Source organism: Pinus tabuliformis, chromosome 2_2 (assembly GCF_031772625.1).
Source record: "Pinus tabuliformis cultivar Carrire ecotype Pingquan chromosome 2_2, CPIR1, whole genome shotgun sequence".
Classification (NCBI taxonomy): domain Eukaryota; kingdom Viridiplantae; phylum Streptophyta; class Pinopsida; order Pinales; family Pinaceae; genus Pinus; species Pinus tabuliformis.
The window spans coordinates 1160106823-1160117272 of NC_142300.1; the positions used below are offsets into that span (position 1 = coordinate 1160106823).

The window sequence follows — 10450 nt, forward strand, 5'->3', positions numbered from 1 at the left end:
GCGGCCAATAGTGGGAACTGTGGGTGCAGGGTCTATATTGTTATCAAACCATATTTTATTTTTTTCCACTGGAAAAATCGTAATCTTTCATTAACTTGAAAAATTACATATTGTAGATGCATTTGCATATGTTGTAGTGTCTGTCAGCCTTTTGAGGGCTCAGTATATGGCCTATAATATCATATATATATCAAAATCATCATGCAGGATGTTCCATTGGTTGTTCTAATTTGTATGTACATACTTGCCATGCAAGGCTTCTGAAAAGTAGTTTTTGTCCATTATATATAGATTTATGCTGTTCAAAAAAGATAACAAAAAAATCTTGTTGCATCTCATGGGCTAGCTGCCCTATGGTAATGAGGATCTATATAAGGTCGATGATAGTATTGATATGCATGTGATCCTCGCTGCTCCTGTATCATCCACTCTCCTCTGGGAAGTGTCGTGGCCTCCTTGGAAAGTTGGTCGGCACTGCTGTTGTGTTCCCTGTAAATATGATTGCAAGTAATGTCATTAAACTGTGCCTTCAAAATATTTATTTCATGTGTGACAAATAGTAATATTGTTGAACCAATCTATGATGATCTTCGAGTCTCCAAATATATGAATGTGCATGCAATTATGCCCCAATGAGAAATGCATGAGATGACGAAGAGTAATGATTTCAGCATAATTGTTTGAGCCAGTCCCCAAACCCATCCAGACTTTACAGAAATGATGTTCATTGATGTATAAAATAAAGCCACCCCCGCACCCCTGCTGCTGGGCAGCACCATCAAAGAATGCCCATGGTGAACATTTATCAATATGCGGAGGGTCACGGGGTCTTTGGGTACGAGGTTGCGGAGGCTCAAGTAATGCATTATAGGCCGATATGATGAGTGCGGATAGGTGAGGCCAGCTCACAGGTTTATCATCAAAAATAGCCCGGTTTCGAGCCAGCCAGAGGTACCAGCTGATAATGATGGGAAGGTTTTGTAATTTGGATCCTTTGTGTTGATAAAACCATGATTCTCGGGCTCGATTAATATCATCGCCATCCCATTTGCCTGTGAAATGTATAGTTGAGGATACGGATAGCCACAGGTTCATCAACGCTGTGCATTTCAGGAACAGATGGAGACTCGATTCGGAAGAGCATTTGCATAGGGTGCACCGGGTAGGCCCGTGTATAGCTCTGCACATAAGATATTCACCTGTGGGTACAATACCTCTTAGGATGCACCAAAAAAGGAGCTTTTTTCGAGGGGGCGCAGTGAGCTTCCACAATGTCTTCCACCAAAAGGAAATCAAGGCTGGTACCTTGTGCGTTATCAGTGATTGGTAGCCCATCTTTGGTGTATATATTCCATTCTCGGAGTGATGCCAAATGAGTTCGTCTGGCCCCTGTTTTATCCTGATGTGTGACTCTGTCAATTATCAAACCATATTATTATTATCATTTTATGTGGAATTGTGGACATGGTACAAACAATCGTGCAAAGGTCATTGCTCTATAGGGGATATTGTTTTGTGAAAAATCACTCTCCAACGACAAATTGGTGGTATACAGAGATTCAAAAGTGGTCATAGATTGGGTTTAGGGTTGATCAACTATTGGACACAACAAGTTCATAACTTGGATGCAACATATCAAAAAAATTTAGGAGGAATTCCTGAACTTGACTTTCTCACACTTATATCGTGAATCCAAAAAAAGTCTTCTCCAACTCCCTAAGAGTATATTTTACATTTTTTTTTTCAATGACAAAATGCATGATTATGAGTATATTCAAATTAATTAAACAACGCTGAAAAAATTAATGTAGTATTTTTGGTTAATATTTGTATCATGTATTTATATTTAATTGACACATATTTTGAATATAATCATATACTGTAATACTTTATAAATATTATTACATGCAATAAGACAGTATTTTGATCAACAACTATACGTATCTGCCAATTTTTTATTATGTATATAAAAAAATTATTAATATGAATATTGATGATTAGATAGAATCAATACCAATGACGACAAAAATCTGAAATATCTAAATTAGAAATTAGGCCATAGAGTACCTGGATGAAATCATTGCTTAACAATATGCAAACATTTTCTGTTAAATTTTTTATATATATAATTTTTTTTTTGGACAGTAACGGTTAGATTTATTTGGGCGGTAAACAAGCTACCGCGTGCTTTTACAATTCTGGAGATTCATAGACAGAGAACTGGGGAATTCTTAATGGAGAAGAGAATGTTCGCCTCTAATCCGGAGATTTGCTGGTCCATCCGGTGTTCTGAGACAGAGAATTAAGCTACGTCGACTTTGACATAAGATCGCATAGTATTGGCTGTTGGAATAGATGAAACGACGCACAATGCCATAGGACTTCAAACGGAGCTTGAGCTTGCTGTGCCACAGAGCATCGATGCTATTGATCTTCCTGCGGATCTTGAAATTGCTGTTCCAAAAGGCATCAATGGCGTAGGAACCTGATTGACCGCGCTTTGGGGAGAATGCTTCATCAGCTGGAAGCTCCAACGCAAGATTTGGGTAGAACAGCGAATGCTGCTTTCCGGAAGTGATAGGCTCTGATTATGCTGAACCAAACCTTCAGGATAGAGAGCGTGGTGAAGATCAAATCTGAAACTGAGATGCGCCCTTGAGGTTCCTTTGAGGGCTCTTGGGAAGCAGGAACATAACAGTAAACAGAGGTCAATAAACGGAGGCTGATATCAGGCTTGAATTATCGGATTACATAGTTTGATTTGAGCAGAGGTCCCGAAGAGCAGGAAAGAGGGGGGAATAGGAAGCCCTTAATTCAGGAAGGATAGGAGGGTCGAACAGCAGGAATTTTAAGGAATGGAACAAGAAGATTCTATTGAGTTAACCACCAGGGATCTCCGAGAACAGAGGGAGCCAAGATTGGCCTCTGTATCAGCTTGGGAATTGAGGTTCCTTAAGATATGGAAGAAGGAGATTTTATTGAATTTGGGCAGTAATAGCCTGATTTTTCTGATGATGGTGGCTAACTGAACCTGGTGGGAGGTCTTAGGGCGTAGCATGGCCTGGATGATAAGTCTTGAATCTCCAAAGACTGAGAGAGAAAGGATATTTCTTTTAATCGCCAGTGTCAGCCCCTGCCACAATGCTAGAGCCTCCGCTCTGTTGTTGGTTTCAGTTCCCAGACCCCAATGAAATCTCAGTTCCGGAAAACCTCCAGGACTCAATAGAACTCCACCACTGCCAGCAACCCCAGGGTTTCCTTTAGAGGCCCCATCGAAGAATAAACAGTGATCTTCCAGGGCCGATCTCCACTTGATGAACTCTAGTTCTTCCAGCCTAATCTCCCAATTGGCATGTACGGAAACAGGATGAAAGGGCCTTTCCTTCAGATTTGGAACCAATTCTTTGAACCATTTCTCCTCTTCTTTGACCAGACTCATTTCGTTCCTTGATGAAGTATTGGCTTCCAATGCCTCGCCCAGCAAAGCTTTTATTTTTGAGATAACTCTTATTGCAGTGCAACTTTCTTCTCGAAAAATTCTGTTATTCCTTTCCAACCATAGTTTCCAGCAAATAAATTTAGGGATCCACATCCAACTGGTTTTAAGAAGACTTTTATTTTTAAGGCAGAAGGGAGATAAGCTGGCCCAAGTTCTGAACAGGGCAGGAATGTTATCTGGAAGATCAAGGTTAGTTGGCTCTAACAGCAGAACTCCCCTCCAGACTTCTTGAGCGAAGGGGCAAAGCAGCAACAGGTGACTGATAGTTTCTTCATCAGACCAACAGAGTGGACATCTGGAAGGTCCTTCCATCCCTCTTCTTCGCAAGTTATCTCTGGTAAGAATGCTTTGGTGGGCAACGGTCCAACAGAAGAAGTCGATTTTTGGAAGAGCTGGGAAATCCCATATAAATTTCCATTGGGCTGGATTTGGAGGAGCATATGGGACAGCCATAGTTCTTTTATAACCTTCGGAAACAGTATAATGGCCAGAGATGGATCCCCAGCCTCTTTTGTCTTTAGCAGTGGCCTTTGAAGGAGATTTACCTTGGAGCATATCTAATAGTAAAGAAGCTTCCCCCTGCAGCATTATGGGGACCTCCCCCAGATTCCAACCATCCCAGGTTCTATCAGGAGCTTCCTTCCAATTCGAGATATCCCACAATGTGTGCAGATTGCAAGACTGAAGCCAATCTTTGATGTTTGCAAGACCTTCCACATGATTCATTGGCTGGTCACCCAAGATCGAATCATCCCAGATTTTGATTTTCCTTCCATTACCAGGGATCCAATAAAGGTATTGGCTGAATTGCTCCCTAGCAGCATTGCAAAGATTGAAGATTGGAGAACCTTTTAGAATTCTTGGAGGCTTATCCAGGCATCTCAAGCGCTGCCCTTGGAAGTATTTCTTCCAAATGACTCTTTTACTCCAGCTAGTATTTCCAGAGACTAAATTCCACAGAATCTTGGATCCCAAAGCAAGATTTTGGGCAGCCAAGTTACGCAGATGGAGGCCTCCTTCCAGAAATGGTCGCTTGAGAGTTTCCCAGCTCACTAAATGGATCCTTCTATCATTGTTATTCCCACCTTCCCACAGAAATCTTCTCAACAGGCTGTCCAATTTGCTGAGAAAGGTTTTGGGGGCAAGGAGAATAGAGTTTTGGAATAGAGGCATACTTATTAGGACCGATTTCATAAGGATGACTTTCCCTGCATTATTCAGCCAAGAGGCACCCCAAGCTTGGATTCTATTCTTTATCTTATCGAGCAGAGGCAGCCAGTGAGCAACTTTAGGCTTAGATTTGAAGATTGGGATCCCGAGGTATTTAAATGACTCCCAGTTTCGAATTCCATCCATTTCTAAAAGTCTTGCAATGTCAGACAGCTCTTTGGTCGAACAGTTCCAGCCATAGATAGAGCATTTTCGATAATTGATTTTGCTGCCCGAGATCAACCTGTAAATGTCCAGTTCCCTCTTGAAATGTCTGGCAGAGATTATGCTGGCTCCTCCAAGCAGCAAAGTGTCGTCGGCGAATTGGGCATGATTAATGTCTTTCACCTTGTGAGTAGTTCTGAGGCCAGGCAGAGTTTGATTTTGCTGGTTATGATCTAGTTGGAAACTAAGCACCGAGGCCTGGACAGCATATAGGAGCGGAGACAAAGGGCATCCCTGTCTCAGGCCCCTAGAAGCTTGGAAGAAGTCAGTAGAACGGCCGTTGACCAAAGGCGCAATCCAAGGTGAGGCAATACAGGCTTTCACCCAGTTTATGAAGTTTGTTGAGAAGCCTAGCTTCTTCATCACAGCAAACAAAAATTCATGTCTCACCCTATCAAATGCGTTAGCCAAGTCGAGCTTAATCACCATACCTTTCTCCTTTCTTTGGCAACTAGAGTGAACTGCTTCTTGGACCAGCACAATGTTGTCCAAAATCTTTCTTCCTTTTATGAATCCGCCTTGATTTTCAGGGATGATGTCTGGCAAAATGTTTTTCAGCCTGTTGGCTATTATTTTGGAGACCAACTTATAACTGGAATTGCACAAGGATATTGGCCTAAATCTGCTGAAATCTGAGGCGCCTTTCTCTTTTGGGATCAAGGCGAGAAAGGCTGAGTTGATGCCACCGCCTAGCTTTACACAATTCTGGGATTTTCTGACCATCCTCAATAGGTCTTTTTTAATTGTTGACCAGCAAGTCAAAAGGAACCTGACAGAGAACCCATCTGGGCCTGGGGCTTTATCAGGCTCCATGTTGTTCAGAACATCCTTTAGCTCTTCCATACTAATCGGAGCTGTCAGCATGGCGTTGTCCGAATCCTTGACGCATTTGGGAATTAAATCGATCGGATAGGAATGGGGATCAATAGCTGGTTCTTCAGGAGCCGAATAAAGATCTTGGTAGAAGGAATATGCAGCTCTCTTAATGCCTTCGAAATCCTTAATCACAGTATTTTGGTAATGAATCTCTGAGACTGATTTGAAATTCTTTCGGGCTTCGGCTTGCTTATGAAAGAAGCTGGTGTTCTTATCTCCGGACTGCAGCCAAAGGTTCCTAGACTTCTGTCGCCAAAATTCTTCCTCCTCCCTGCTAGATCTATGAACCTCTTTTTGGAGCTCGACTTCTTTTAGTAGCAGGCTTTGAGAAACAGGACTATGCTCCATATCTAGCTGATGAGCAGCGAGCCTGTTTAGATTTTCTTTTCTTTTGGCTGTGGGGGATTGCAGTCTTTTAGCCCAATCTTTAAGATTTCTTTTTAGAACCCTGATTTTCTCTTCCCACACAAAGAATGGAGAACCATGGACGGGCCTATTCCAAGAATCGGAGACCACCTCTTGAAAGCCTTCTTGCTGGATCCACAGAGGGCTGAACCGAAATGGGATGGGGCCTAGATTGCAATCCAGGGAAAGCTCGAGAAGAATGGGCTTATGATCAGAGGTGAGATTTGGAAGAATTTTAGAGGTTGCCATAAGACCGCAGGTTAGGAAAGAAGAGTGGACAAGGAATCTATCCAACCGGGCATCAATGTGATTGGGGGCTATTCTTTTATTGGACCAAGTGAATTTACCTGAAGAAGGTTTAATATCCTCCAGGTCCCAGCCCAGCATTATGTCTTCAACCCATTCTCTGGCAGGATCCCTGACAATGGAGCCTCCCTTTTTCTCATCAAGAGCAAGGGTGACATTCAGGTCACCTGCAATGATGATATTCTCGGGATTTTGCTCTAAAAGAAATGAATGAAGCGAATTCCAGCAGATTTTTTTCTCGCTTGGCAATACAGGAGCATAAACATTAAACATACTTACTTGCTGACCAGAATCCTTGTGGAGTAGCTGAATGAAGAGCCAGTGAGGGCTGCTTTTTTCTTGAATAAAGTCATATATGGCGTTGTTCCAGAAGGTGGCTATTCCACTAGAGGCGCCTCTTGCACTAACCGCTCTTCCATGGCCTTTTTTCCAAAAAACTTTACTGGATTGGAGGAGAGAAAGATCCTCCAGCTTTGTCTCCTGGATGAGGAGGATTTCAGGCGAGTATATTCTCACTATATCTTTCAGGGCTTCCTCTTTCGACCTGCTACCTAAACCTCTGCAGTTCCAGGAGACGTATTTCATTATTTACTTTTTTGGGGAGATGAGGCTCCTATTGGAGCCTTGTTACTCTTGTGCCCAGATCTGGTATTCATCATTGCTTTGAGAGTTTTTTGGGAGCCTTGGAGGACATCTTTGTAAGTTTCTTCCTCTCTCTGTTTCTTCTTGGATTTCCGCCCTCTAGTCGTCTTGATTGGAGTGACTAACGAGTTGTCAGTTTCAGAATCTCTCTCTTCTGATTCTCCCTCAGAGTCTGAGGCTAGACTAATGTGTTCTTCATTGCCTTCATTTCCCCTCTGACACTCCTCGGGTGGGGGGACTGTTGGTTCAACTTCATTTACTTTCCCTTGTTTCTCCTTATTTCCGGTTTCCTCTTGGGTCTCCTTATCATCCACCTTTTCTCCAGAGGAGGATCCATCTTTAGAAGCAGCAACGGCTTTTGGGTTAAAGTGAGGCTTCCCCATTGGAGCGGAGTTGTTCTGTCCCGGAGGCTTTGGAACAGCCTTTCCCTTTCTGATTTCTTTCCATCCTTCTTCTTCAACTGTGTTCCCTGTTGGAGCTTTTGGGCAGTTTCTCTGGAAGTGTCCGTGCTCATGACAGGTTCGGCATTTGAAAGGCAGCTGCTCGTAGTCCAACTTCTGGTAGTGCTGCCATTCTCCAACTTTGAGTTTGATCGCTTCTGGTAGCCCGGCTTCCAAGTCGACTTCCACGCAGATTCTAGCACATGTATATTGGCCCTTGTGATCAGCTTTGTCAATGAATCGACCCAACCCATTACCAATCTTCTGCAGAGATTGATAGCTCCAACAGTGTAGAGGGAGATTAGGTAAGCGAACCCAGACCGGCGCCTCCTTGGGGACATCGACGGATGGGTCAAAATCAGGACTCCATTTGTTGAGATACAGTCCCTGATTTCCCATAAAATACGGCCCGTTTCTGAATACCAGGTCGCGATCTTCTTTGGTGGTAAATTCAAAGATGAAATAGCCTCGTCCTACAGCATAACAAATCACATTGTTTTTCAGCTGAGGTCTCCAGTTTCGCTGAATCCAATCGTCCGTGGTTTTAGTGGACGGCCATCGGCCCATAAACTGCCCTACCAGGCCTCTGTCAGACAGCGCAAGAGCAATTTTAATCGGTTGTTCCTCTGGAAGTGCTATCTCTGGTATTTCATCGAGCTTTTTTATGAATTTCGGCACCTCAGAGTGCTGTTGCTTCTTCCCTTTCTGCGTTAACAGTCTTCGAAATGCATCTTCGGAGGATAATGGAGGGGTGGGAGCGGACTCCCCACCCCCAGGTCCGCTCATGGCTGCGTCCAAGAACTGTGGCGGCGGCAAACCTACTCTCGGCTCCGCGGTTCAGAGCAGCGCACGCAATAATTTTATCTCGTCCAATCTTTATATATATAATTTTAATCACAACTTAAAACTTTTATTTTATATATATATATATATATATATATTAATTCCGCTATATAATTTATTTATAAAAAACACGTGCTCTACCGGAGGAAAAAAAAAACAACGTGCCCTAAAAAATAAGGGGCAAATACCACATTCTATCAAAGCGTAAACATTAAGCAAAATGATTAATACTTATTCACATGTGCTTTTAGTATTGTTTTTAAGTCTTTTGTTTTGAATATGCTTTTAGTATTGTTTTTAAGTCTTTTGTTTTGAATATTATACTTTGTTAAATATATAATTTTTTATCATTATTATGACTTTTTTGTTTTAAAGGTTATGTTTAATATATATATATATAAATTTTTATAATAAAAGTGGAGATGCTGGTAACATAAAGGGTTTATATATTGAATTAGAAAGTGTCAAGTGTCACAAAGCGAATTTTTGAAAATTTAAAAATATATTTTTTTAAATATATATTTAAATTTTTGAAAAAGTATTTAAAAATAAATAAATATTTATTTTTTTAGATTTAATAACTTAAATTTATTATTTTAATCAAATTTTAAATAAAAATTATAAAACATATATAGTTAATTGGAGTTATTTAAGTTGGGGAAATGAATGGATCTTTCCCACCTAATTTCGTTTCCCACAAGTGATATTATTGATATTGTCAGTGTTAATATATGTGTATTCCATGTCTGACAGGTGCGCATGTTCCTACTTACCCTCCTCTTGTTAAGTTTTGTTTTGTTACGCTATGAGTACTTCCCCTTATATTTCTAAGCCCCCCTTTAGCAAAGGCAGAGCAAGTAAAATTACCCTAGAGAGGCTTTATGAGTACATTAAATCTTTAGAAAGACGAAGAGAAGAAAGAGAAAATCGTTTTAAACTAGAATTAACTACAATGCTTGACAACAACCACAAATCATTAGAAAATAAAATAATCACACTCAAAACTAAACTTCAAGGAATGAAAGGTAAAATTCAAGAAATAGAACATAGTAAAAAGAAATGGTTAAAGAAAATGACACATTGCAAAGCGAGATTAAAAATCTAAAAGAACAACTACATAATAACTCGACCTTAAATAACATAGATAATAAATTAGATATTAAACCCATAAAAGAAAAAAAAAAAACTAATTGTACTCGACCATGAGTGCCACAAAAGAGCCTTAAACCTTATAATTGTTGGTATAGAAGAACAAAACACTGAAGACACATTAGAAATTGTTAAAGAACAATTAAAAACAAAATCTCAAATTCAAACAGCTTATCTCACGGAAGAAATAAGGGCATGAAAGATACTTGAGCATAAACACAGACTAATCCATGTCAAGGTCAGTTGTAATGAACATAAATTAGATATACTCAGGAAATCCCCAAGCCTAAAAGGAAAAAGAATCTTTATAAATGAAGATCTCATTCGAGAAGACCAAGTTGAACTTAAGAAAGAAGTCCAAAAGGTCAAGGAGGCAAGAAAGGTAGGGAAATGGGCAATCATTATGAATAAGAAAGCTATTATTTGAAATAAAGTTTCAAGCATAAGTGATAAATAGGGAATTATATCACTCTGGATCCTCTTCTGGAACTGCCATGGTTTTCCATGGTGTAAAGGTCCTATGTTAAGTTGGATCCTGAGTGATATTGACCTTATTCTTTTAGTTGAAACTTGGGAGCATGACGAATCTAGGGTCCCTCACCTTGACGGTTTCACTCTTTGGTCAGCTTGGAATAAGAAATCCTCTTGGAGGGGTTTTGTTGGTATAGTCTGCTATATAAGGAACATAGTTTCCTCTCACATCTGACTTCATAAAATTGACCCCTTCAATCAATACATTTGGATCGAGATCTATGATTCTACCACCAATAGGATCTTTCTTGCAATCTTCTATTTCACTCCTATTAACTCTACATCCTATAAGAAAAACAACTTAGATAAGAATTGTCCTTTCAAT

The 10450-nt window shown here is 40.5% G+C and overlaps 1 protein-coding gene across 1 annotated transcript; it reads right to left on the minus strand.

The window, feature by feature from the left end:
- Positions 1-2231: 2231 nt before the first annotated feature.
- On the minus strand, positions 2232-6463 carry LOC149197543 (uncharacterized). The gene is made up of 3 exons (XM_089408719.1): positions 5703-6463; positions 3032-5324; positions 2232-2561 (listed from the first exon to the last, which is right to left on the minus strand). The coding sequence occupies exons 1-3, from the start codon at positions 6461-6463 to the stop codon at positions 2232-2234; spliced, it is 3384 nt and encodes a 1127-aa protein (XP_089264845.1).
- Between the last annotated feature and the right edge of the window lie 3987 nt (positions 6464-10450).